The sequence below is a fragment of the Plasmodium coatneyi genome, chromosome 8 (assembly GCF_001680005.1).
Source record: "Plasmodium coatneyi strain Hackeri chromosome 8, complete sequence".
Lineage (NCBI taxonomy): Eukaryota > Apicomplexa > Aconoidasida > Haemosporida > Plasmodiidae > Plasmodium > Plasmodium coatneyi.
In genome coordinates, this window is record NC_033563.1 from 1,723,592 (window position 1) to 1,751,274 (window position 27,683).

The window sequence follows — 27,683 nt, forward strand, 5'->3', positions numbered from 1 at the left end:
GTCTTGTGCTGCATATTGGAAGTGACTTCGTACCACTCCACAGGTGGGGGGGGTGTTCATATATAAAGAAGCGCTCACAAAAGAGCAAACAGGAAAAAGTACTCCCTCTATCTAACTGCGTCTTGGGGGTCAACTAAATGTTGTTTACGGCAAAAAAGAAAAACAATAAATAAAATAAGCTTAAAAAGAAATTTCTTTTTCCATTCACAATTCTTATATAAATTTTACTATAAAGGGATGAAACAGCTTCGCTTTACATTGTTTTATTCCATTTAAGGATTCCATTTTGTTGCTAAATTTTTTTTTCTTCCAACAGGAATACAGTTCATCTTTTACGCCGTGTCAATTTTTTTTTTTTTTTTCTTCCTACATTTAGTTGCCGACTACCCCCCCTGGTGATATTTTCCCTTTCCGCTATTCCGAAACAGTTTAAAAAAGCAAAAATAAGGCTGAACTTGGAATGGGAAGTACCACCATCTGTGTTTGCTTTTGTGAGTAATGACAGAAAAGTTTAGCTTCCCCGTGTATGCTCCAGGGATGCAAAAAAAAATTTTGTTAGTATAGCGGCATATTTTTTAGCAGGATAAAGGGAATTTTTTATATATAAAAAGGCTCACCTCAATTTGGCGATTCTATGCCGTGGCATAATATGCCGGCCAAAAAAAAAAAAAAAAAACGTATGCACCTCAGCAGGGCCATATATCACTCTCCGCGCTCAACTTTAGAGCATATCAGAGAATAGAAAATATAACAAACCGAATGGATTACAAATAAAAAAAAATACTCGTACCGCGTAAGCGCCGTTGCGCTGAACAAAAATGAAAAAGAAAAGCATCACCATTATTATATGCGCGTATGGGTTATATTACCTACTGCCCACATACATCCATGCAACATACGTAGAAGCAATTTATTTTTTATATTCCTACGCGTCGGTAATAATTCCATATGATAAGAAAAATATATCATCCCGAGCTTATAATATTTATATATATGTATACATTTTTTTTTTCAAGCATAATTTTTTATTCCATTTTTCGCCCCCCCTCCTGCAATTTTCTTATATTATTATTACCTAAATTTATTCGTATCATTTTTTTTTTTAAGCATTTAAAATTTTTTTTTTTCCCATTTTGGTAATATATATTGTATATATTTATATGTTTACGCATTATATGCTACATATTTCTATAACAAGAGCTTCTTCATTTTGTAATTGATTACGTTGCATGTTATCGAAGAGGTACCTTTCGAAGGTTTTCATCTCCTGCCATTTGAATATTTTTTTTTGAAATTCAAGCTGTTACAAAATAAAAAGAAAACGGCTGTTTTCGGGTCATTTTATCGATTACTTTTCATTTTTATTGTTTGTTTGTTTGTTTTCCTTTTGTTTTCTACTTTTTTTTCTTTTTTGCGTTCATATAAGTAACGTTCTACGCCCCTTTTGTTACGTCATCTCCACGTATATCTACGTACATCCATACATATGCTGAAGCGTACATATATATGCCTATGCGCACGTGTTAACTTTAGCAGCTCGTACATAGATAAAGCCGTTTGAGCAGTACATGCATACGTGTAGATATCACCTGCATATACTCGTTAAAACCGCCTCAAGCGTACATCGCACTTGTACAGATACGCAAACGTATTCGTATTTGCCTCTTTAACCAATATCCCCGTAATTTATACAAAATGGGAAGCACAGAGGAAGTGACACAGGAACGAGCCGAGAATTCAATTCAGGTAATCACGGCGCCCTTGGGGCCTAGCCCAAAGGGGGGAATGCAGAGCGCATAAAAAAGGGAAATATATGACGCGACGAAAAGTGGAGAACGTATAACGGGACAGCACATGGAGAGCAGTTCGCATGGCCAAAATAGACGAACCCCAATATGTGGACCCAAATGTAGACCTAAATGTGCCTCCTGTTCTTTTTCCATTGTCCGTCACGCAGTTATTTCAAAAATATATATATTTCAGCGCGACTCCTCTTTATCATGCACAAAACGCGCGTATGACTCATATGTGTTTTGTTCTCGTTCGATCAATCATGTTGTCGCTGCGTAAAATTGGGCTGGACGTCCTACAAATGTTAAAAGTGGAGGCGGATTTGCACAGGCGTGGAAACTTTTCTCATTCTTGTGCTTGTTAATTTTCTGCTACTCTGTCTATTTCATTTTTTTTATCTTTTTGCCACGATGGGTATTCTGTGTGCTTTCTTTGATGTTAGCGCATGCGCGCACTGCTCCCCCCACGTGCATCAAAATTTCGTCCAACTTTAGGCGCGTCCATTGAGAGGCGAAGCTACCGCTTGCCGCTCATGCGCACATATATGCATGCACCCGGACTTGTGTATAAATCCTCTTGCTGTTTCACCCCCTTTTGTAGGTGTCCATGACCAAAAAGCCAACGTTCTATGCTCGTATCGGAAAAAGAATGTTTACCGGAAATGAGGAAAAGAGCCCATTCGACGAAGTCATAATAACCGGCTTGGGAAGTGCCACCAAAATTGCAATTGGTGCAGCGTCCATAATGGAAAAGGAAGATATAGGTAAGTGCACATATACGTTTTTGTACATGTGGGACGTTTCCCTTCGTTGATGTGAATCTTGCACATTTGACTGCTCACCTCATCGCGTTGTATGCCACTCCTCACCCGTAGGGCAAATCATCAAAATTGAAACGGCCTACTTTAGCTCGGATCGAATCAACAGGAGGATACCCAAAATAACGATCGTTCTGAAGAAGCACCCAGACTTTGTCGCAAGTTAAATGAAAGATGTGGAGAAAACATGTAGCTGATAATGGAAGTGCCCAAAGTAAAATGCATGTGTTGTTTGGGAACTAGCCAAGAATGTATTTGGTGAGAACTGCACCTTGAAGTACGAGCATAACGCAAGAAAAAGGGCTGAACAGAAAAGTCCAAAAAAAAAAAAAAAAAAAAAAAAAATAGCTAACTGGAGTACCACTTTTCGCTAGTTGTTTTTTTTTTTTTTTTTTTTTTTGAGCAGTCACCCAGCGATATTTCGCGCCGCCCATTGTGCAAAGGTGTTTAAGTAAAATGTGCCCCTATACACATGCCTATGGCGACGTGCGCGCGAAACGAACATTGTAAGCCCAAGGGGTTACCTAACAAGTAGTAGAAATGTCAAGATCGAAGCACGGAGGAATCTGTTGAGAGTCTCATTTATACATATATATATACACCAATAGAAAAAAAAAAAAAATTGGAAGAATTGCTTACCATATTTACGTGTTTTTGTATGTATTTATTTTTGGCCTCCCACTTGTGTGCCTATATATATACTTGTGTATGTATTGTTATTTTTTTTTTTTCCAACCTCCTTTCATTTTTCACGTTTTCCCTTCACCGTTATACACCCTGCATGTTTAAGCAACTTTTTTTTTTTTCCCCCACGTCAAAAGCTTTTAATTTGATTGATCTTAAAGCGCTTACTGAATTTGTATACATGCTACAACACACCTATGCGAGATTGAAAAGAAAAAAAAAAAAAAAAAAGACATTCCAATAAACGGACACACCAACCCCCACACGCATATACATATATACATATGTACCCACCCACATGTATATATTTACGTGTGTACATGCACATGCCTGCGCAAGCCCCACGCATATGAATATACGCTTATATACACTGATATATATACGCACTTATACGTTTACATACTAAACTCACACTTTTTAATTCATCCCAAGAATAAACCATATGCATATTTTTTCTTATTAAGTTCCTTTTGGAAAAAGAAGAAAAAAGGTCAACAAGGAGGAATGCTTCTTAACGGAGAAATGTGACAACAGATGTAGGGACTCCTCGAGGTGTGTGCCGAGTTAAGGGAAAAGTTAAAAGGCCCCAGTGGGATGAGGATGGTGTTCTGGAAAAGAGGCAAAAGGGGAGCACGCAACTGACAGGAAAAATTGGAGGTTAGCAGCGGTTTCGTCGGTTTTAGCCTTGTTTACCGTTTTAGCGATACTCTTCTGGTACACCCTTGTGAGGGGAAGGGGGAAGACGGTACAACTAGATGTGTACCCATGTTTGAGGACGCGTGGTCCCAACGTTCTGCATTGTCCAATGGGTTTACAAATGTTTGAAAAAACACAATTTGGGGCACCATTTGGAAGCGAATGGAGCAGCAACATTGTTGGCATAAATTGGGCACCCTTTTCTCCACCGGTGGCGCGCACATAGGGAGGTAGTAATCCCCAAATGAAGAACCGCAATTGGGGCAAATATGTGTGGACATATGCTGCTACATGTTGGTATGTCTACCTCCATTTTGATGGCACCCCCCTAAGCATTTCCCTGCCTATAATTTTTCCGCTACTTCGTATTTGCCACGTAAATGTAAAGGAGAGGTATCTCTTGGAGTTTATTTTAATCATTCTGGTTGGGGCTACTAGGAATGGGCGATCTTCCCTCCATGTATGCATAAAAATGAAAGGGAAAAATAATTCTTACGGTTAGGTGGGTCACCACAGGGGGGTGTCCCCATAGTTTAGGGACCAGCATAATTCCCCTTTTAAATGTTACACACTGAGAACTTAGCATAATTCCGCTCACTGAACCTCTCCATTTTTCTCTGTTTATATATCCCTTGGGTAGGATATCGTGCTCGTCCTCATCAGCGTATGGACACAAGGGAAAATCTACACACTGGATTGGAGCAAAATAACCACCACGCTAGTTAAAATGTGCTGAAAAGGGGTAATTTTTTTTTTTTTTTTTCTCAAAACTGCATGGGAAATTATTCCCCCTAGTGATGGTCACGTGTTTCTTACCAACCATATTCTTATTCGTTGTTTCTTTTTTTTCCTTCCGTATTGCATATCTGAGGGTGCTTTCAAAAACTTTTGTACACATTTTTTTTCGAGTAACATCGATTTTGTCTGACTGTTATGCCACCCCTATGTATGACCATGCCGATGCCCCTACCCCTGTTCTTGCCCTTGTCCTAGCCCTTTTTTTGGTTTCTTCTTGCAGCTACTCCCCCGCACACTGCGTTCAATTTGGTGTAGGTACCGTCTGCCGTGCGTTATGTAACTTCCCCGCAGGATAACCGTTTTGACATGTTCCTTCTACACTTCTTTTTCTTTTTTTTGCACTTTGCGTTGCGGGGGGGAAGTTCTATTTTGTTAGAATGTGCCCCGTTTTATTTTTTTTTCCTACATGTTTATTTCATTTGCAATTTTCCAAACAGTTATTTTATTACCCCATAGGTGATTTGACAAAATTTTGTAAGTTTTCCCCCAAAAACTGAATTCTTCACGTTTTTCCCTTTTTTTTTTTTTTTTTTTTTTTGCGTCCATTGGGAGTTACTTGATTTTTCTTTCCAAGGAGGCACTTTTCAATAGTACACAACGGAGAAGGGTAAATGAGTAACAGTCCGTTCTGCGTAACTTTGAGACAATTTTTTTGTGTAATCGAAAAAGGGAAAAATATAATTTCCTCTTGGACATCGCATTGAATACACCCACAATGGAAAAAACGATGGAAGACCAATGCGAGACCAATTTGATGAAGGGGGATGGAAAGAAAAAACAAATCAACGATGAGAAGTTGTCTATATCGGCTCAAAGGCTACTCGAGCGGAACAGTAATGACGCCAGAAAAAAAAAAAGGCACACACAAATAGATTTAAACGTTGTGTTATTTGTGCACTTTTGCTCTTATGCATTTGGTCATGCATGCACATATGAGATTTCTTTAGTTGAGGGGGAAGTGTTGTTCGATGTTGTCGTTCTTCCCAAAGGGAACGAACCATGGTGCGGATTGGACACCAGGGAACATCCCCCCCCGAGAGCTCCTACGAAGGAAGAAAACATCGTTGCTCTTTCCTTTATTCCCCTTTTCCTTGCACCCTGTCCGCCCCCCTCCTCCGCAGCGCTTAAACTGCAGGAACTCATCGAGAGTAGCTACACAAATTGTATAAAGAAAAGTGACAGAGATCATTTCCGCCAGTACACCCCACGGGTAATGTGTGGCAACCCGTGCGAGTTTTTCCCATCAACTCCTCTTTCCGATTTTCAAAGGTGCGTGGAAGTAAGGGGAAGTCCACGTCGACGGTTCCTACGTTTGTCTGGAGTAACCATCCCCTGCCCAACATCGTATACTACTCATATGTGCATGCAGGAATGTATATATATATGGTTGCGCATCTGTGCGGATGTATCTTCCCCTTGTAGCCCTCAGCTTTTCGAAAAGCTTCCCCTGGATACGCTCTTTTTTATATTTTACTATCAACCGGTGAGTGCCCCAAAAAGGGGAAAGTTACATGGGAGCAATAATGTGCATGCCTACCTGGGTATGTCCCATTCTCCTTGCGCCTCTGCCTGTATGCATACCTATCCGTGCGCATGCCTACCCCCAATTAGGGAACCTACCAGCAACACCTGGCGGCGAAGGAACTGAAGAAAAAATCTTGGAAGTACCACAAGAAATACACAACTTGGTTTTTGCCGTGCGATAAGAACATTCGCATGCTGAATGACAAAACGGAGCAAGGAACCTACCTGTCCTTTGACTACGAGTCGAGTACTATTTGCGCTGTCACTCCATTGCAAGCGTGTGCTTGTGTGTGTATTAATGCATATTCGTACATCCCTATATTCGCACGTGTGAATGTTTGTATGCGCGTAATTATGTTTGGCCACGCCCCCCCTCCCTCCGCAGCCTGGTCCAAACAACTGAAGGAGGCCTTCTCTTTTGAAGACATGTACCTGGAAGATGAAATAACGACGTAGCAACTAGTATGCCGCTAAAAAGTTTCTTTTTTTTTTTTTTTTTTTTTTTTTGTTGATGGTGTGAATAACCAAGTGAACAGTGCACCTATTAGAAGGGTGATAAACCTTTCTACATGTAAGGGCGTTTTGATGTACCGCAAAATGTACAACTTTTTTTTTTTTTTCACTCCTTTAAAATAAAAAAAATGGATGTAAGGCTGCCACAAGTGCGTTCTGGCTCGTAGTAAACAAATCTGCGCACAGACATGCAGCAAAGTCGGCATGAATTATGCCATACCATTTGCCATTTCTATTTCGAAAGGTTTCATTAGACAGCAAAGGAATAAACTAATCCGTTTAGGAAACCCCTCAACGGAAATAACAACAACAAACTGATGTCGTCTGAAAAGGTCCTCAAATGGACGTTCCCATTCTTGATAAGTTGAGCAACTTGTTTTTACTTATACATTCTACCATGAGAATGATCTTGTTGCAAAATGAATGGGTCAACTGCGCAACTTTTCTTTATTGCAAATGGTCCAGTGTACAAGTTGGCACAGTCCCATAAAAAATTTCTTCCACTGGGTGTGACGTAGGATGTCCTCCCAATGTGTGTATGTACACGTGAAAAAAAAAAAAAAAAAAAAATTCACATTTTCTTGGTAACATGCATTTGTTTCTTCCCTTTTGGAAATAGCTTAAGGAATGGAGTACCTACGGGAGGACATAGGGGTGAAGGGGCTTCTTGTCGTAACTTTCCCTGTGCCATGTTTGCCCCCTTTTTCAGGTTCCTTTAAATAAATCCTCCTCAGTGGGATCACCCCCTTGCAGCATAGTGGAACTCCGTTATGGAATAGGTGAAGCGGTGCTGTCATCCCAGTGTGCACCTCCAAACAGGAACGCATATTTTCTTTCAAAGCCCATGTGCCGTCTGCTTCTCAATGTGAGGATGTCTACCGATCTGACAGTTGCACACATAAGTAATCCACTCACATCGTTAATAAGATTTTTTTCCAGTGAACTGGGATCCATCTTGCTGTGGACCTTTTTTAAATGTGGTTCTGTGTGCAGCATGTAGTTATATTTTGCAAGACAGAGCACAAGTTGAGGAAGGACAAATATTTTTTTTTTTCCTACACAAGTGTCTGGGGAAATGCGTTCCATTTGTTACCATCATATTTTTGATACATCACCTTTTTTTTTTTTTTTTTTTTTTTTTTAATTCTATGCTGAGCGCAACAAAGACAACTCTTTTGAGTGGCACTTTCCGAGCCCGTTATGAGTACGTTCTATTTTATGCATCCCAACGTTGTCCACGTGGCTGTGCAGTAGTGTAGCATGCTGACAATGCGCTAATGTGATAATGTGCTCAGTTATGCTCTCTTCTTAAAAGCTTAGACTTAGCTCATATTCACGACGCGAAGTTGGAGTTTTCCAATTTATGAGTTTCTTTAATAGAAGCCCCCATTTGGTGCGTCCACGAGGGTAGTATCGCCTAAGTACACACACCGAAATTTGTTCTTCCCTTTTTCCCTTCTTTTTCCATGCCCAATTTTGAGCATCACTAATTGTCCATTCATGCACGTTTAGGCTTCCCATATGAGTCTACACATTTTTACTTTTGTGCAGAAAAGAAGAGGAAAATATATCTACTCTGTTGGTGAGACATTATAATTCTTTTTTTTTCCCCGTTTGGAACATTTGCGAAGTAGTTGCATAAGGTTGCATCTGATTAGACGTGGAATTCTTCCCCCCATTGTTGTGCGACATCCCCCCAGATTGGACTTCCCCAAATGAGGAGGTCATCCAAAAGTTCGGGTGCGGTGCACAAGAAGGGGGAAATTGGTTTGGGGTCGTCCAACGCGTCGAAGCGGCCCGACCCAATGAAGAAACACAAACAAAATGGGAAAAGCGGCCAGGTAGGACAAAGCAAGCACCGTAATGAAACCAAACAGACAGTGTTGACCAAGCCGGATAAGCCCACCAAATCAAAGCAATCGCCCCCGCCGAGGCGACCTGGAGAAGGGCCTCCACAAAAAGATAACCACCCAGGGGGAAATAAAAACACGAAGAAGGATTCCCCAAATGATGTAATCATTATAAATAAAATGGAAGCTGCCAATAGGGAAAGGATTAAGAGAGAAGGAGGAGGGTGTTTTCTATGTCTTTGCTGTGGAAACAATGATGATGATATTCTGAATGAACTCATTTTAGAGGATGAACGGGGAAGGGAAGAGGCAGAGCGAGAAAAAAAGAGAAAAGAACAGGAGGAAGAAGAAGAGAGAGAAAGGGCAAAGGAAAGGGAACGACTGAGCATGCTGGAGGAGGAAGACATAATGAAGCGTCTACTCGAAGCAGCCGCAGAAGGGAAAACAGAAGAAGAGAAGAAAAAAGTTGAACAACTGGACAAACCAAAGGAACAAGTAAAAAGAGGTTCCCGTCTAATAATAAAAGATTTGAAGCCTAAATTGCTGCAGAAGAAAAAACCCAAGTTTAGTTTCCTTGGAGCAGCAGCAGCCCCTCCCCCTCCTGAGGCCTCAGCCTGTGTTGGACCTCCACCGGAAGTTAAATCAACAACCGTGCGAGTAAGAGAGGGAATCTATTTAATATATAGTGAGGAAAACAACGGACAGCTAGAATTGCATTATTCTAAACAACCCATAAAAGGCAGAGGAGTATTAGCCTATATATTTTCGAGTACCATCCCAGACTTTTATTTTATGAAAAACAACATGAAGCAGATTTTACTAAAAGACGTTGCGAAGATAATGCAGAGTATTTACGTCAATGATTTAAAGCCTTACTACGAATGTGTGATAAATTTCATAAAAATGAAAAAAAAATTCAACGGCGTTTTATACTTGTTACCTGCCTTCAATGCTCAGCCCCCTCCAAAACTGGACGTCATTTTTTTTGATTCCAAGGAGAAGAAGGTATGGGCGGAGGGGACTTCACCTAAACTGAGTTCTGCTAAGACAGATGCTCCATTAGGTTTTTCTTAGAGTGTCATTTGTATAAATGGCGTGGACAAAAGTGCGCAGCTCCTTTAGGGGGGGTTCCCATATTTTGTTGCTTCGAAATGGGTTATTCATCACACCAGACGGTGGAGTCGAAAAAGAAAAAAAAAAAAAATTATGTACATTGCGTGTGTGCCTAAAAAATGATGAGAAATTTATCCTTTCCTTTTGATCCTTCGATGAGTCCATTTTGTAACAGCTCCTTATCAGAGTTGTGTGTTTTTATCCCCATGTTATGAGCTCCGATGGGGTGCATATTTGCTCTTTTTCTCCACCTTTAATATTTTGGAAGTCCGTTTTTTTTGTACTTTACTACACCCGTGCTTATTTCCCCCTTCGCAGCTGCACTATGCCCCCATGGAAAAAGAGATCGAATTCAAGGGCAACTTCATTTTCGTCATTCAGAAGGGGCTCCCAATATTCAAGGAGGAAATCGAGACGGAGAAGCTCTGCTCCTACGTGTGCAGCTTCGGGGCGTTTCAGGACATCTAGTGGGGAATGCCCACAGGGCGAGGTGTTGCTCACCAAGATCGCACTGTTGCACCAGTTGAGCAGCGAAATATATAAGGTTCATAGTCATTTTATTAAATGTACATTTTTTTTTTTTTTTTTTTTCCTACCGGGCCCCTCTGTATACGCCTCCTACATTTGTAACGTCACCAAAAAGGTGATAACCCCCCTTTTGCAATGTACTCTGTCTTTCAATTGGTTTTCCATTTCGTCACAAGGATGCTTTCTGTGCGGGGCAGATGGTATTCCCCCTTTTGAGAGAAGCGCCAAACCTCCATATACTGGCACTTCTCCTATAGATAGCCTTCTCGGAAGGTACCCAAATGAAGTTGTTTTTAAAAAGGAAGTTCTAATGTTACGTGAACGGATGGGGGGGGTCCCTGGTTAGTCCCCCTCCTAGACGTTAAAATGACACAAAAAAAAAAAAAAAATGGTGCAAAAGGTTGAAGAAGTGATGCCCAGATGGTGGTGTAGATGGCGCGTGGGTGATCCATAACCGCGAGCAGAAGTGCTTCGCTGCTTAGAATTCGTACTGGTCGTCCACATGACTATAATCATCGACGTAGTTGTAGGCGTCCATCTGTTCCGGGGTCAGTTTGCTCTTCCTTTTAAGTCTGAGTTTTCTATTGAAGGTGCGCAGCTGGTCGATGCGAATCTTCTGTCCCTCCTGGAGAGCATCCCCAAATTCCTCTCCGAATTTTTTATTCGTCCAAAGAGGTTTATATAGGTTTACCAAAGCAGGGAATTGGTTCCTCTGTTTTTGCAACTCATAGCATTGGTACCTGTCTTCCACTGGATCTTCACTAGACTGGTGTGACCTACCTTCTCCCCTTATTTCCGTCATGTAGTAATGGTACATTTCAGCCATCTCCGAAATGGACATATTTTTTGAGTACGTTTCATGTCTTTGTTTAACAGGGTAAATACACATATTAAGTACGACCGTTTTGTTTTTTATTTCTTCGTCGGAGCAATTGTGGTTCCCCCCTCCGACGTAATCTATGGGTTCATGTCTATCGAGGTAGTAAGTAATATAATCTGGATCTCCACTTGGATTCAATAAATGATCAAGAATAATTTCTTTGGCTCTTAACAATGCGTGTTCATTAATCAGTTTGATTTGCTTGGAGGGGTACCTCCTTTTAGCGGATAATCCGAAAAGTTCCATTTTTATTTTGTCAATTATTCGGGTGTCCCTCTCACTGTCTTCCTTCTTGTTCTCATCATGCCACTGCAGAATTAGTTTTTTGGTTTGCCTATAATATTTTATGCGTGACCAATTGGGATCTTCATAATACCCTGCGAAAAATCCCCTGGCGGCGAGTTCCCATTCGATCTTGGGTTCAGGTATAAACAAAGCGGGACTACTAAACCCGTATGGGATAGCATGATTTTCATGTGCCTTATGATTCCATGGGTAAATTAAATTTGTTAAACTTCTAGACAGGACAGGATCTCTCCAAGCAGTGTTCAACTGCGTCGTTTCTTTGGATGCATTGTAGTTCCAATTCCCCCATTGGCGATGCTCTAAGTCTTCTTCCGTTTCAAGGAATGTTTGATCCTGGTTACCATCTGGAAGGAAGTCAAATCTGATTAGTTCTTCTTGGTTTATATTTCTCCATTCTACTCCATGGTCATCATAGTATTCCATTTTATGATACCTTGGTCTGTCTACTCCTTTTTCTAACTTTAATCCTTTGCCATCGTAATTTTCTACCCCTCCTTCGATCTTCCCGCATGGTCTCCTTACGTCCTTTTTGTGGTCTACATATGCCCACTCACTTTTTAGAAAATTATAAGATGGACTCAGCTCCTTTGTTATCGTTTCGTGAAAGGGGATGCTTATTTCCCATGGGTAGTTTTTCAGTGGGTCCTCCAAAATTTCTTTTGTCTTCTTTTCGTGCATCGATCCTTTCGGCGCTAAAATCATTTGTACTTTTGTTCTCCGCAGGGGGGTTCTCACACTCTTTCCGTTTCTGCTTCGTATCTGCGTTTTCTTCACTTGGGTGGTTATGTACTGGGGGGTGTGCATCCTACGGGAGTGTTTCCACCCTATCGGTCGACTCATTTTAGCGCCTCCATGTGGAGTCACTTTAACCGAATGGTACCCGCAAAGGTTCGCGTGGATCACAAGCAGGAGAAGACCCGCCAGCGCGTAAATCGACATGGTGTGTGAATATGCGCAGCTCACAAACTAGGGGTCAGTCCATGTAGGGCTGCGATGGGACTTTCATAACTCACCCCCATCTTCCATTTTGACACACGTTTGGGCTTGCACACGCGGTGGTTAATTCTACCCACTTGGCTGAGAGACCCTTGCGAGAACAGTTGTTGCTTGCAAACAAGTGGGTAGCAGCGGAATGGGATACAATGTACGCTTTGTATTGGTAGTTACGCATATAACCGCTGGTAAGTAGATCTAACTGAAGAAGACTCTCCTCCACGTGGCTGCCATTTGGGGGGTAAAAGGGGGGCTCATTCATTATGTTCCTTTACACACATACGTACATGCATACTTATTTCATTTTAATTCATTTTTTTGGATGGACTACTGCTCCCCGGAAAAGCGAAGATACACTAGCATACACCCCATTGATGAAAGAACGCGCCACGGCTGGGATTTCCATTAGGGCGTTCCCCTGCACGAGGAAAAAGGAAGTGTGATCTGTCGCCCAGTTCCTGCCAAGGGTAAACATTCACATACAGCGAATATGCCTTCATCCAAAAGGGGCATTTTAAAATTGGGGAAACAAATTTCAATTAAAAAATTGGGTAACTTTTATAAGAGGCCAAAAACTAAAAATGAAGAGAAGAAGGAAGCGCTGTGAGCAGTGGGCCCAACATTATACGAACAAGCGGGAGTTAATAAGCGCATGCAGAAAAGTGACGTGTAAAGCGTTGCCCCCAGGAATGTACAGAAGGGGAAAAGAGGCATGTACCCGGAAAGGGTGTAGCAACTTGTATACAAATTATAAAACGTAAAATCTAAGATGCGCAGAAAAAGTTGTGTGCGCTGTTCAGCCGGTGAAACGGGTATAGAAACATGGGCATGTGTGCCTCTGCCCACGTGTATATGCAAAGCACCGACAAGCCAATTTCACCCATCAGGTGGAATGAGCAAAACGGTGACACACTCCATGAACGGTGAAAGGAGTGACAACATGAGTAGAAAAAAGGAAAAAAAAAAAAAAGTATGCACCGCACAAATGGGGAAGCAACAAATGAACAATGTTGAGATGGTCCAGCGGTTCCTCTTTCCCCATCGGCAGAATCACCAGGTGGCAGTATCGTTCACTCCCGCCAGTCAGTCATGAATGTGCCGTAGGTGTGGTCTTCAAATAGGAAGGACTGCTTTTCGAGGTCTTTGCGAATTTTGCTCTTTAGGATGGTGGACGTCCTGATGCAGCTGAAGATGTACTGAATTTTTTGTCCTGCGGAGGGGAAGGTGTGAAATTGTCGGATCGTGTGTGTGTGAAATTGGGGAATGCGCTACAGTAGAGAATAACCCCACGCATCGAGTCCGCTTACCAGTGAAGAAGGTTAACACGGACTTGATCACATTGAAAGTTATAACTATCTCTATAAAGTAGTTAAAGTAAACCCCCTTGGTTCCGTAAAAGTAAAAAAGGTGGTTAAGCTTCTCACTGGGAAGGATTGCAAAGGACAGAATCGCGACAAAGACATAGACGAGCAATTTGACGGAGCACCAAATGCTCAGGACATGAAAATACTTGGCGCACTTGTGTAGTTCTATCAATTTGTCATTCGAGTAAGCATGTATTCCTTGGCTTGTCAGAAGGAGTACTAAAATTGAATCCAAGAGAGAAAACGAAAGAATACTTTTGCTCACGATATTACCATGTGACATAGAAAGAAGAAAAAATAAATTCACGAAAAACTCAAGCATATATATAAAAATGAGGATGTTCCATAATGCATATAGAAATAATTTCGTTCTGTTTGTTTTGTAGTTTTCTATATGGATGTTTAATTTATTTAAGCCGATTCCCCATTTGTTTCTGTTGTCTTTATACGCATCGTAGAATAGTAGTAGGTGCTCGCTGTTATCGTTCATGTTTTTTTGGGGGGGGATGAGTCAGGAGGGGTGGGGAATAGACGTCTTTGTCAGTATTCTTATGCGCAGAGGGATGTTGCCGTCATCCCCTTGTTCACTTGTCGCGTCGCGTAATCGTCACGCTGATTTTTTGCATTACGCCGTAACCGCTTTGCTAATCTACCTTTGCATGCCCGTTCTTTCGACAGGAAGAGAAAAGTACGACAAAACGTAATCGGTTTGTATTGAATGCTCATATATAGGAGGCAGTTCGTCTGCAGCGACGCTAGGATGATGTGACGGTAGGAGAATTACACAGCATTGACACGATGAAAAAAAAACAAAAAAAAAACTTTAAATACTAGGAAAGGCATTATAACAACACCATTTCTTTCACTTATATTGCGTAGACAGAACAAATGACGGAGCGTATGCATCTGTTCGTAGACGATCTTGTAATGATGGCGGTGTTGTGCTCTGTTCTGCGTTTCGTTTGTTTCCTTAACGCGCTTAAACGACCGTCTGGGGTACGTTGTCGACAGTGTTGGTAATGTTGGTAGTGTTTGAACGTTTACTACATGTGCGATGCGTCCGCCTCCCCCCACTTCCTCCAGTGTCACACTTTTTTGCAATATAGCTGTGCGTTTGTTGCCACTTTATTTTCTCATCACTGCCGTAAAATTTTTCAGACAAATGTGTCCCTCTTCCGCAACTTAAGAATCGTCCGAAATAAAGTTGCATTATTTTATTTATTTATTTATTTTTTTTTTTTCCTTTCACATGTTCGAAGACACCTTTCAGTTTTGGCGTAGTTGCCGCCCTTGGTTCCTTTTCTTTGGTAATTCTCCCCGACCCCTGGTCACTTTTCCCCACGCGAACTGTGCATAAATCGGTTGCAGGTGTTGTACGCATATGATCATGTGTACAAGTACGTGCATGTACGCATGTGTATATTATATGCACTTGCTATGCGTGCACACCCTTCCACTCGTGCGCACATTTTTTTAATTTTTTTGCCATTTTCTACATTAAAAGACGCTATTTTGAAGCAACAAAGTGACACCGCATTAATTATCGCTCGCGGAAAAATCTGTTACATTTGAAAAAGATATTTCATTTAAAAAAATATTTCATGTAAAAAAATATATATTGTTTAAAAGAAAATTTTTTTTTTAACTTTATACATCTCTGACTTTCTAGCTCTTCAATGCACAAACGGGAAGGAAAAAATTATGCAACCATGTGCAAGCTCAGAACAAAACGAAATAGATGTCCCCCGAGTTGTTAACAATTCTGTCCTGCCCTTAGTCGTGGAAATTGTCCAACTTGGGAAATCCATCAGTTCGCCACGTCGGAAAAAGCTCCCAAAAAGAAAAGAAAAAAAAAAGTAGCACGGCTAAAATGGCAATTCGGAAAAGTTGCGGGACACGGAGAAAAAATGGCGCGCACGCGGTTAGACCAAATAGGTGAATGATCAGAGTGGTTCATTTATTTTTTTTGGAAAAAAAAAAAGTAATACACACAACATGGGGCAAATGAACAGATAAGGTGGTACCCGATTGAGTTGTTAGAAACGGATTTGCAAAGTTATAATGTCTTTCTTCGCCCCTCAAAAAGGAACTTTCCTTTTTTGGAGAACATGACAAGCGCTTCTGGTACGCATGTTTATCTTTGTCATACTTCCTCTTTAGGCACATCGTATTAAACGTTACTCCGCTCAGCAGACGCCCTTGGTGAAAACTCGATCAATGTGTAAAGCGGCCTGTATTCAAATGAATGCCGCAGAAATAGGTTTCCCCGTATATAAGTGCACATGCGGGCGTCGCACACCTTTTGCAATTTTTGTGCGTTCATTTGAACGCGAGTATGAAGCACACCTATGGAAAAATAAAATTCCCACCACAAGCGGGTCCCTTTTGTTAGGAAATATATCTTTTTACGGTTCTTATGGGAACAGTCTCTCTGTTTGTTTTGTTTTCTTTGTGGATGTAACACTTTGTAGGATGTGTGCGGGGGTAGACCAAACAAGTGACCTTAGTGCTCCACAATGTTTTACAAAATAAATGGCACCTTTTGTACCTTCCAAAGGTACAAGAATTGCCTGATTATATATAAACACAACAGGGTGCCCAAGTGGACCGTATGGCATACCGCCCTTGCAGACAACTCCGCGGTTGATTCATTCCGATCTTTTGAAATATTGCGATAGAAAGTTCTATGTGAATTCAATCTACGTGATGAATGTATGGCCATATATGCGGACATAGTGCCACTTCACAGGAGATGCTTCTCCATAGTGATATTTCTCGATGGGCGAAAAAGAGTCGTTCACGCTTTCGGTTTCACCTGTGTGAAGAAGGGCTTATAATAAAAAAAAAAATTTCGCACATTGGGTAGCCATTTTGGAGAAATTTTTTTTTTTTTGCAAAATGGCTAGCTAAAAAAAAAAAAAAATTCTATTTACCACTGCGTTACTCATTTTGGAAACTTCCTGCAACAACTTTTTACTGGCATGAAAGATGCGACCCCATTCTTCATGCGAACACTGACGTTATGAAAAAATGGGACGAAACCAGTTCTGCGAAAATGCGCTAGGAGCCAACGAGAACAAAAACGCAGCAACTTAACCGATGTAAAAGAGAACAAAGAAAAAAAATCGAGAAGCTCCCCTGAAAATGAACTCAGGAAGGAAGTTCATTATAAATAAATGCATTTTTCTCATTTTTTCGAAAATATCGCCTATGTTATATGGGGCAGAAAAGAGAAAATTGCAGGACGAAATTGTGGAGCACGTAAAGAATTCCAAGTTGATCAACTATCCAGTAGACAAAACATGCATAAATTTATTTCACATATCGAAAGAGATTGACAAGTTGATCAGTGCGCGAAGTGCATTCGTTTCAGGTGGTGACCAGAAAAGAAGTCACATCAGTCTACAGAGCTGCTTAAATTTGTATTACTTCCTAATCACATGTGCAAAGTTGAAGAAGATCACTTTTTTGCACAGGAAAGTTCTTGAATATGTGGAGCAGAGAATTGCCACGAGTCTACAAAACACAGGGGTCGAAAGTGCAGATGAGAAATACATTCCGTATAGTATCCACATAAAAAATGAGAAATCGGTTAGCCACTTGGTGGCCGAGCTGGGCACAGACTGCGCCGCGTATTTGAAGAAAATCAACGGGGTTAAGATAAGGTTAGTGTGACGTTGTGTATATGAGGATGCTCCCCTATAACTCTTAAGTATTCCCCATTTTGATATTATGTCCTCCTCCCCGCCTACCCACTTGCAGATACCTAACAATAGACAGGAACCAAATAAACATAGACGAAGAATGGAAGCAGAAACACCAGTGCGCATTTAACAGAGGGAAGCTAAAAATACCGATAAGTAAGCACAACTATGAATTTATTTTAAACGGAGTAACGGAACCGGCGTTAAGGGAAAAGGTATTGACTCTTCTTAACAGCCCTTATGAAAATAAAAACCTAAATAGAGACGTAATAAAAATTCTGAGGAAGAGGTATGATGTAGCGACGAAGCTCGGGTATAGAAACTGGGTAGACTATTCAATGTCTCATTTCACAAGTGAGAAAGGCAAGTATGGAAAATTAAGGGACTTCTTCAATTTAGTCAAGGGGAAGGTGGATAGGGATTATGCGCGTGTGAGCGCTAGCATGGGGAAGTTACTCAGTTCGTCATCTGGGGGGGTCAGTCAGCCCAGTGATCGATATGGCAAACACCACGACAGACGCGAAGTGCGACGTGATAAACCCTACATGCACGATTGGAGTTATTATTACAACAAAAGTATGAACAAGTCAGACGAATATTTCGTGAATACTTTCTTCCCTCACGGGCATGTATGGAAGAATTTCATGGAAATAGTTTCGCGGATTTACAACTTCTCCTATGAGGAGGTGCGGGAGAAGGGTGTCACGAAGAAGTGGCCCAAGGGGAGTCTGATCTATAGGATTGAGCGGAGGAGTGCTAACCATTGTAGTGGTCCCAATACACAGACAAACGAATCACTAGTACGAGATCGAGTTGGAGGGAGTCCCAGAAGGGAAGTCCCCTCCGGTGATAGTCTGCTAGGTTATATGTACATAGTACCCTACATGGAAGTAAAGATTAGGGATTATTTTAGGGTCCCTTCAATGAACTGTCTATCGAACACCTGCCTGATATTTACGGGGCATGTCGTGCTAGATTATAAATTCATTGGAACAATACCAATAGAAAAGAAGCTATTCAGTAGTTCAGAAATTTTAACCCTGTTTCATGAATTTGGACACGCTTATCATTTGTTACTATTATCAAGGAGGTATAATCTATATCAGTTTTCAAATATGCCATTGGATTATGCGGAGTTTTTTTCACACATGAATGAACACCTGGTAAATAACTTCAGTGTGTTACAAGCTTTATCAAATAAGGCAGATAATAATTCTAAAATAAATGAAGATATATTCAAGTCCATTAAATTTGACTCTTCTCGGTTGGCCAATATCTACACACATGCAGTGATAGACTACGAAATTCATGATTTAAACCCTCATGATTTTTTTACCAACCAGTTGGATAATCGTGGTGAAGTTGCACATGGGGATGATTCTTTGGTGCCTTTTTACAACATTATTGAAAATTATCTTCCGTACAAAATTGGATCGAGCTATTCCATACACTCGACAAGCTTCCCGTATCATTTTTCCTGCTACTATGCGGGTTCTGTTTTGAGCTACTTGTTGGCGGAGATGAGGGTCATCATGAACATATCGACTGCCGAGTTGTCCATTAAGCGGAACAGTTCTCTCGTTGCTTTTCAGAAAAAGTTTTACGGCATTGTGGCGCAGGATTTTATTGCTTCTTCTGGTTGGCCTGGCTCCTCCGTGATCGACCACGCGCTGGCCAACAGGGATTTGCTAGCATAACCGGGCGGAAGCGATAAGTATACTTTTTCCCCGTAGAAATATTTTCAAATAAGCGTATCCCGCGGATGCTTAAGCCGACGTGCCCTGTTTCATTTGTGGACATTTTGTTTTAAGCATTGAATGTGCTTTTGTTTTCCCATAAAGAAGATACATATGTATATATATATATTTTTTTATGTTAACGGTAATGTTTGTTTAATTTTTGGTAACTCCCTTATTTTGCTTGTTCCCACTTTGTCAAACAGGTGGGGGCTGCGGAATGTTAACCGCCATTCAAAAGGAGCTGGCTTGCGCCCTCTCACTGTTGGTCACATGCTAACCGAGAGGGAGTTGAGAGGGAATAAGGGAAAAAGATAGCAGCAGAATGTGAGGGTATTAGTGAAAAAATGGGCGCGCACGAAAAAAAAAAAAAAAACATGCATGTGTTGCACAGCATGCTTTTACCCAGTATGCACATCGCGGAATTCTAACACTCTTGGAATATAAAAAAAAAATGACTTTTTCCTTTTTTTCCGCGTTTTCTCTCACATGTGGGTTACACACAAATGTGCCTGTATTTGAACTAATCGCGTAAGAACAATTTTTTCCCCCTTTTTTTTTTATTTCTTTATTTTTTTTTATTCCTACACACCCTTCGGGTGACTATGTAGAAGGCCATATTATGGGTCATTAATCTAGAAAAGAACCCTACCCCCACACCCTAAAACTTTATTTTAATATTCTTACACTCCCTTCCTAACGCCCATACATTCTTCCTTTCCTTTCTTCCATTTTAAAGCGTTTTCCTTTCATCTGGAGGATGAAGTATATGGAAGTGAATATTCTATTCCGGAATCTGCTGTAGAATCATCATACGAATATTCTGTTGAGTCGTCATCAAACTCATTAAATTCTCTTTTAATTGTACTTCTTTTTCTTCTGCCCCTTCCCCCAGAGTAGTTATGCTTTGCAAAAAGAAGTGGTTTATACTAAAAGAAAAAAAAAAAAAAGGGGGTGATAGTGTTGTTATGAGTGGTAGGGTGGTGGTACGTGGGTCGAAGGGTTGTTAGGTGGTAGGGTGGAAGGAAAGTACTTCCTAAAGGAAGGAAGGTTGTTAGGGGGGGGTAGGTGGAAGGAAGGTTGTTTAAGGGTGGTACTTACCTTATATAGATAGAAAGCAAGTGCCGGTAATCCTATTGTTGCAGCGGCAGCTGCACCACCACCAATAGCAATAGTGGTACCGCTATCCATTTCTGGGGTGGCAGCAGTAGATGGAAGTATCCTCTGGGGTGATGATGAAACTTGGGATAAGCTACCACCTTCTTGTGGTGGACCTTGGGGTCTTCCTGGGGGAGGTGGTCCCTGTGGTCTGTTACCACCTTGTTGTGGTGGTCCTTGTGGTTTACCTGGTGGTGGTGGACCTTGAGGTTTGTTACCACCCTGTTGTGGTGGCCCCTGTGGTCCTGTAGAACCGGAACCAGAAGAACCTGGGTTCCAAGTTCCAGTACTACCAGGACCAGAGGAACCAGGTTTCCAGGTTCCAGTACTACCGGGTCCAGAAGAACCAGGAGACTGATGTCCAGTACTGCCTGGTCCAGAGGAACCTGGGTTCCATGTTCCAGTAGAACCGGTACCAGAATAACCAGGATTCCGAGGAACTTCTGCTACGTATAAAAATTAAACATGGAAAAGCAGTTTTATTGTAATCAAGAGTCAATGGACGCAAGGAATGTTGTGGATGCACTTTCCCTTTTCTGTATTTATTTTTTCTCTCTGTAATAATACTTTCGAATTATGCATATTTGTTATATGCCCTACTTCCTCTTTCTCCTTTATTTGTCTTACCTGCTGCAGTTCTTAAAGGTGATGCTGCTTCAGGGCACTCGAATTTTTTAGGTTCCTTAAATTCCCCCCTCCCCCCTTCCTTCACTTTTTCGTCTTTAAATTTTTCACAATATGATTCTCCAAGAGTTTTGGGGCAATTTTGACTTAATGTTGTATATGCTGTTTGGGCTCTATTCCAGGAACGCTGGTATTCTACACTCCTACAATATTTAGTTTGCTCCCTGTTATTTTGTATTTTATTATAGTCATAGTAATAATCAAATAGGTTTTTTCCCTCCCGAAACGTTCTTTGGTAGTACCTTCGTACAAATTGGTGCACTTACACGTACCTCCGTATTTCCCGAGGTCACCGTAAATTCTTTTTACGACCATTAAGAAAGAGTCTTCCTTATGGAAATTCTCCCTTATTTTATGACCTAACCAATAATAGAAAAAACTGTAGCGGTCATTATCGGACAGCATATCCAATCCCCCCTTCCCATCGTTACATACGGAACAATAGTTTTGTGCAATTATAGTGGCAAAGTTTCCATCTGTAATTTGGTACATCTTTAATGAATCTTTCACTCTCTGCTCCAGATCACTACGACTCCCTACCCCGATTCGGAATGTACAACTTCTTCCTACTCCTCCGCTGTCTAACGTATCGTATATTTTTACTGAAGGTAATTTATTGGAGTCTGCATCCCCCTAAAAAAATATAATATTGAACAGGGAAGTGGAGTACGTATAGATGTATATTACCATGCATTCCTTACATATTATTATTATTTTATTGTGCTGAACATAAAGTATTGTATTTATAATACTTATTTATTCTAAATAAGGAAATAAGAAGTAGCCAACCTGTGTTGGTGGTGCCATTTTTTCTTTCCTTGTGGTAATACTTTGGTTTGGGTGATAATTTGTGTGGTTTGGTTGATAATGTTGTTATTTGGGTAATAATGTTGTTCTTATTTCAAAGTTACATATATATATATGTGTGTGTGCATTGTTCTTTGTTGTATTATATACATACATTTCCTCTTCTTCCTTAAACCCCCCTTTGGGAAGTGTGTTCCTGTGTACAGTACTCCCTTCCTCTACACTTATACTTATATTTACTTATTTTATATATATGTGGAATATTTATTCCTTCCTTACTCCTTCTTTCCTTTCTTTCTTTATTCCTCATTCCTTCCTTCCTCTTCCTTAGACCCTGCTTTCCTTTCCTTCCTTCCTTTTCTTTAAGTACTTATTATTTTTTTTCTATTTAAAGTATAATGTACTGTGAACCTAAACTATACTTACGTACACATTTTACTTATATGTTCGTTATATGCTCTTTACATAGGAAGTATATTAATTGGTTTAATGTATACACATAGAAAATGGAAGGAAAGAAAAGGAAGAAAGAAAGGAAAACGAGTAAGAAATGAAGAACGAAGAAGATGATGGTGATGGAATGGTCAATGGTAACCTGGCTAGTTAGAGAAATCAGGAATGTGCGCGTTCTGTGCTATGTTGGGTTGTGTGGTGTACCTTTCCTTTATTTATTCATTCCTTTCCTCTCCTTTTTCCTTATATTATTATAAATTGTGTGAGTTGATTCATTGTTATAAGCAAAGTTAATTAAAAATTGTTAACACATATCTATAGTGCACCTCACATAGCGAACATTCTATCCCCTTCTATATGAATGTGCACATACATAAATATGTAGTGGAAAGCATGTACTCATCTAATACACGAACAATTTATAATACTAAGATTGGGAATTAATTATACACAAAAAAGGGGACCATAAGGGCCCCTACTATAGTACATTGTAGTACACCCCTCCTTCACTTATAGTCGTTAATAATAATATTCTTCTTTTTTCTTTTTTTTCTCTTTCTTCTTATAGGTGCACTACCAATAAATCCTTAATACTCAAAACATACATTATTTTATTTCAGGTACTTTTTTATCTCTCTTTAATGCACATTATAGCTTACATATTAGTGTACCTCCTTTCTTTCCTTATGGTTCCGGGAATTGAGAACAGTTGCACAGATTAAGAATGTTCGAACTAATCAAAGCATTAGAGAGATTAAAGATATTGCAAAAGATCAGGGTTTAAGATTCAGGGTTCAGGGTTTAGGGTTTCAGGGTTTAGGGTTTCAGGGTTTAGGTTTCAGGGTTTCGGGTTTAGGTTTCAGGGTTTCGGGTTTAGGTATTGGGGTTTAGGATTCAGAGCTTTGGCTTCAGGATTTAGGGATTAGGTTTCAGGGTTTTAGGGTTGAGGGTTCAGTGTTTGAGTGTTTAGTGTTTCAGGATTTAGGGTTTAGGAATATTGGGTAGGGTTTAGAAGGAATGTGTTTGGATTTAGAAGGATAGGCTTAGTGTTTAGATGGAATGATTAGGTTTTAGAGGGTGAAGGTTAGGGTTTAGAAGGAAAGTGTTGGGGAATAAGGTCTATGGAGAGGGTTCTAGGGAAGGAATAAAGGAGAGTACGAATGAAGCAAGGTACATAATCTGAGGATGAAGGAAAGGAACATTACGTACGATGGAGGAAATTTAGAAGTACTGTATAAGCAATGTATAATACACACACGTACGCACGAAAAAAAAAGAAAAAATGAAGTTGGCAGGGGAGAACTTTACACTTACTGATACATGTATTGTTAACCTATCTTTCTGCCCTTACCTTGGTTGTTGTTGTCGTTACTTATTATTTGTCCACATTCTATTGGGTGGCCCATTATATATATTAGAATTGTCTGTTAAATCGGAAGTGGAAGAATAATCTTCCGTTATGGAGAAGGAGCCACCTATTGTGGAAGAATCACCATCTCCATTTCGTCCTATATGCAACTTTTGCTCTATGAGACTCCTTACTCTTGTAGGTGTTACATGCTTTGATAACTAATATTCTTCCTGTTTCCTTCTCTTCTTCCAGATGGTGACCTACCACCATATTCGGTAGATTCATCTGTTGTTGAACCTGCTGTTAAATTCGATGAAGAGCCTACTGTGGAGTATTCTGTTCTTGAGTCGTCTGAGAATGCGTTTAAGTCTTGCCTAACAGATCTCCTTCCCCTTCTGTTGCTCTTCCCACCGAAAAGAGTGCCACCTATTCCAGAAAATAAATTGGTATACTGAGAATGGAAAGAAAGGGGAGGGAACAGAGAAGGAGAAGGGGGAGGGAGAGGGGTGATAGAAATAATATTGTAAGGGAGTACCTTTGTTAAAGGCACACTGCGCATATAATATATATGTGCACGTTCCATATACATAATGGTAATAATAATTGTTGTAATTTTACTTACTTTATAAAGAAAGTAGGCAAGTGTTGGTATTCCCAATGTGGCAACTGTGGAGGATGTAATGGCAGCAGTGGGAAGTGTTGTATTTCCTGTACTGTCTGTACTTGGTGTAGAGGTTGCTCCGAGTTGATCACTACTCCTATGTCCTAGATTATGTTGTGGACTTAGACTACCACCACCCCCCATTCGAAGTTCCCCCCCCAATGTAGGAGGTTGGGTCATGACCCTCGGTACAAGTCCTGCATGGGTTACAATATCACCTGTCATTTCCTGTTCCTGTTCCATAGGTAACTTCTCAGCCCCATCAACTTCCGCAGATGGTAGACTAAGTAGAACACCACCAGGTTCCTGTTCACGTTCCAGATGGGGTTCTGGACCGAGTTCCGTTACTTCTACTTTAAGACATGCTAATGGTTTATGGTCCACTCCTTCGCAGAAACTTCTGTATGTGTCCCTATACTCGTTACAATATAGATCACCATTAGCTGTATCTCCGTTGCAGTATGTATTCATAGCCGTACATGCTGTAGTAATGTTATGTTTGTACGATGTCCAGTGTTGGTCATTTGTATGGTCATATTCGAGGTTATTTTGCTCTAAATATTGCTGTACGTAAGTACAATCGTGATAATGTTCATATATTTGTTTCATGTCTTTGAAAATGGTTTTGTTAATATTTCTGTACTGGAAATAACATTCTTCATTATGGAATAAAGCTCGTAATGTATTGTATATATCATCCATGAGGTCTGAGAACATTTCCTCGTCCAGAGGGCTAGGATATTTATTTCCCATCCAATAATAGAAAAAACGACAAGGTGTATTATCATCGGACTGTGATGTCGACTTATTTTGTTCCTTCATCTTGCATGCCTCACAATAAGCTCCCATGATACTTTCCTCCCTATTAGAAATCCCTGTGTATTTTTTTAATGCAGTCTCCAATGTACTCTTCAATGAATCCTTCCAGCCACTAATAGAGGTACATGCGCTCTTATCAGCCCCATCGAACTTATCATAAAATTTTGTCTTGGAAGGTAACTCTTTCCAATCTATTTTCTATAAAGATGAATAATTGTCAGCAAAGAAGGGAAAAGTGTGGAATATGTATACATATATATGTATAATAGATGTATATGTATATATGTTCTCCCATTATAACGTGTACATATAGAATATTATATGTGTAGACTAATGTATTTATTTTATCCAAGGAAAAAAATTCCGCATTACCTGTGTTGGTGATGGTGCTAGCACTTGTGGAGATTGTGCTCCCCGTTCTTCGGTTGAGGTGGATTTTGCTTCGGGTTCCGTCTGTCTTTCAGCTACTTTGTTACATGGTGATGGTGGTGGTCCATTTTGAAAATATATCTTATATGCGTCCGTATATGCCTTACAACATACATCACTATCTGTCGAACCGATACAAAGTATACTTTCATATGCTGATTGAGCATCCATCCATTGTGCAGCATAATTTGGCCAACAGGAGGTTGCACTACTTCCTGGCCGCGGCTGCCCCTTCAAAGCTTCATAGTTATAACCAAAATCGAACACTTTTTTACTTTCGCCAAAGAGGGTATCGCTGCTAGGGCGGTACACATTCTTGCATTCTAATGTACACCCGAGGTCCTTCAGTAAATTATAAACGTTTTCCATGACCTCCTTAAATGAGTGACCCCCTAAATTGTTCTTCATTATAGCCCCAAACAAATAATATAGAAAATGACAGCGTTGTTCTTCGGTTAAAGTGCTTCCTTCCCCCTCTTGCAATTTGCCTGCTGCGCACCAGTACTTCTCAATTTCTTCCTTCAGTTGTTCAATATGTGGATAATTGTCCCAATTACTTGTCATCCTTGCAGTGAAGTCACAATCAGAAGTACTTTCACTGTTGAGGAATACTCCATACACTGCTTGTGAAGGCAATGTACCTGAACCTTGACCCTGAAAGTATAATTGGTCAGGAGAACGAATGTGCATAGGAATGAATGCTTTCAATGTAATTTCCACTTGTTCATTCCATTAGGTATACATTGTTGTATGTATGTACATGGTTGTATGTGTATACATGGTTGTATGTGTGTACATTGTTGCATGTATATGTATTTATGAAGTCCAAACAGGGAAGATAATTCTTCTCCCCTGTTCCTTTACACTTACACGTACCATTTTTTAATAATATTCCTCTTCATATAATATACTTATCTTAAAATTGTTCATATATTTCTATATAGGTAATGGACGACAATTTTATTTCCCTCACAACTATATACATTAAATTTCGAATTATCAGGTCAGTATACATTGCTTAATCTTTCAATAACAGTAATCTATGTTACACACTCCTCAAACCATTATGTATAGAACTAAATTAAATATATGAACGATTGTGCTATAAGAGGAGAATACGAGAGAGACGAACTGAGTATCCTTTATTATGTTCTTATCTGTGCATTATACTGATGGATTGTACGTTCCCCTTCAAAAAATTACATTATACAATTATTTATGCATGCGCTCTTCTCAGTTGGTTCTTTACACATATATATATATATATATATATAATAATAATATATATGATTTCCCCCCCATTTCTTTCCGCCTGCTATGGGAGAAAGTTTTACATATATGTGTACTACTTATTTTATGTTTTACTGTTACTTCGAGGAAGGTGATTAGAACTTGTTCACATATGCAGTGCACTTCATATATACAGTACTCTTTCATCATCCCATATATACACCTCCATTCATATTCCAACAGTGAGCATGCATTTATAAAATGAATAGAAGGAAGATATAATGCACAAGAACTGTACAAATTAGATATATAAATGAATATGTGTGCCTCTATACGAGCATTTCCTATAGTATAAATATTTTCCTCTTTATGATTAATAAATAATAGTAGCAATTTCTCCCTTTTATTCCTTTCCTTTGAATTAGTACGCCCTATTCTATTTATACAAAATGTGTCCTATATTACTCCAGCAACCCTTCCATCTTTCACTGCATATTATACTTTACATATTGCTGTGCCTTATTCCTTTTTGTAACCTATATTCCGCAGGTTAGAAAAATACACGTTCTATTCAATAAGTGTTGTACGTACCACTTCTACGATGAGAAATGTTGAGACGGCTTAAGGGTACATTTTCTACTTGGTATATATTGTGTATGGAGTTTCGAGTATTGGACAATTCAAAAGTTCCTTTCCTGCAGGTACTATGTAAGCGCGCCTGAATGATTCTACATGCACCATCATCCCTATTACCATCATTATAGTCCCTGCCGTTATTATTCCTACCACCATGG

General features: G+C 40.1%; 6 protein-coding genes across 6 annotated transcripts; 4 read left to right on the forward strand and 2 right to left on the reverse strand.

Moving 5' to 3' along the window:
* Positions 1-1,695: 1,695 nt before the first annotated feature.
* PCOAH_00022900 (DNA/RNA-binding protein) lies at positions 1,696-2,775 on the forward strand (the record flags this gene model as incomplete). Its single annotated transcript, XM_020059097.1, has 3 exons — positions 1,696-1,746; positions 2,392-2,554; positions 2,666-2,775. 3 exons carry the CDS (start codon positions 1,696-1,698, stop codon positions 2,773-2,775), a joined length of 324 nt encoding a protein of 107 aa, XP_019914410.1.
* Positions 2,776-5,501: 2,726 nt separating this feature from the next.
* Positions 5,502-6,766, forward strand: PCOAH_00022910 (Uncharacterized protein; the record flags this gene model as incomplete). The annotated part of the gene is made up of 5 exons (XM_020059098.1): positions 5,502-5,619; positions 5,908-6,055; positions 6,209-6,269; positions 6,398-6,557; positions 6,696-6,766. The coding sequence occupies 5 exons, from the start codon at positions 5,502-5,504 to the stop codon at positions 6,764-6,766; spliced, it is 558 nt and encodes a 185-aa protein (XP_019914699.1).
* Positions 6,767-8,538: 1,772 nt separating this feature from the next.
* Positions 8,539-10,254, forward strand: PCOAH_00022920 (Uncharacterized protein; the record flags this gene model as incomplete). Its single annotated transcript, XM_020059099.1, has 2 exons — positions 8,539-9,678; positions 10,105-10,254. 2 exons carry the CDS (start codon positions 8,539-8,541, stop codon positions 10,252-10,254), a joined length of 1,290 nt encoding a protein of 429 aa, XP_019914589.1.
* A 538-nt stretch (positions 10,255-10,792) lies between these two features.
* On the reverse strand, positions 10,793-12,439 carry PCOAH_00022930 (Uncharacterized protein; the record flags this gene model as incomplete). The annotated part of the gene is made up of 1 exon (XM_020059100.1): positions 10,793-12,439. One exon carries the CDS (start codon positions 12,437-12,439, stop codon positions 10,793-10,795), a length of 1,647 nt encoding a protein of 548 aa, XP_019914476.1.
* Positions 12,440-13,563: 1,124 nt separating this feature from the next.
* Positions 13,564-14,347, reverse strand: PCOAH_00022940 (Uncharacterized protein; the record flags this gene model as incomplete). Its single annotated transcript, XM_020059101.1, has 2 exons — positions 13,564-13,703; positions 13,801-14,347. 2 exons carry the CDS (start codon positions 14,345-14,347, stop codon positions 13,564-13,566), a joined length of 687 nt encoding a protein of 228 aa, XP_019914457.1.
* A 2,654-nt stretch (positions 14,348-17,001) lies between these two features.
* PCOAH_00022950 (Uncharacterized protein) lies at positions 17,002-19,258 on the forward strand (the record flags this gene model as incomplete). The annotated part of the gene is made up of 2 exons (XM_020059102.1): positions 17,002-17,522; positions 17,620-19,258. 2 exons carry the CDS (start codon positions 17,002-17,004, stop codon positions 19,256-19,258), a joined length of 2,160 nt encoding a protein of 719 aa, XP_019914340.1.
* Between the last annotated feature and the right edge of the window lie 8,425 nt (positions 19,259-27,683).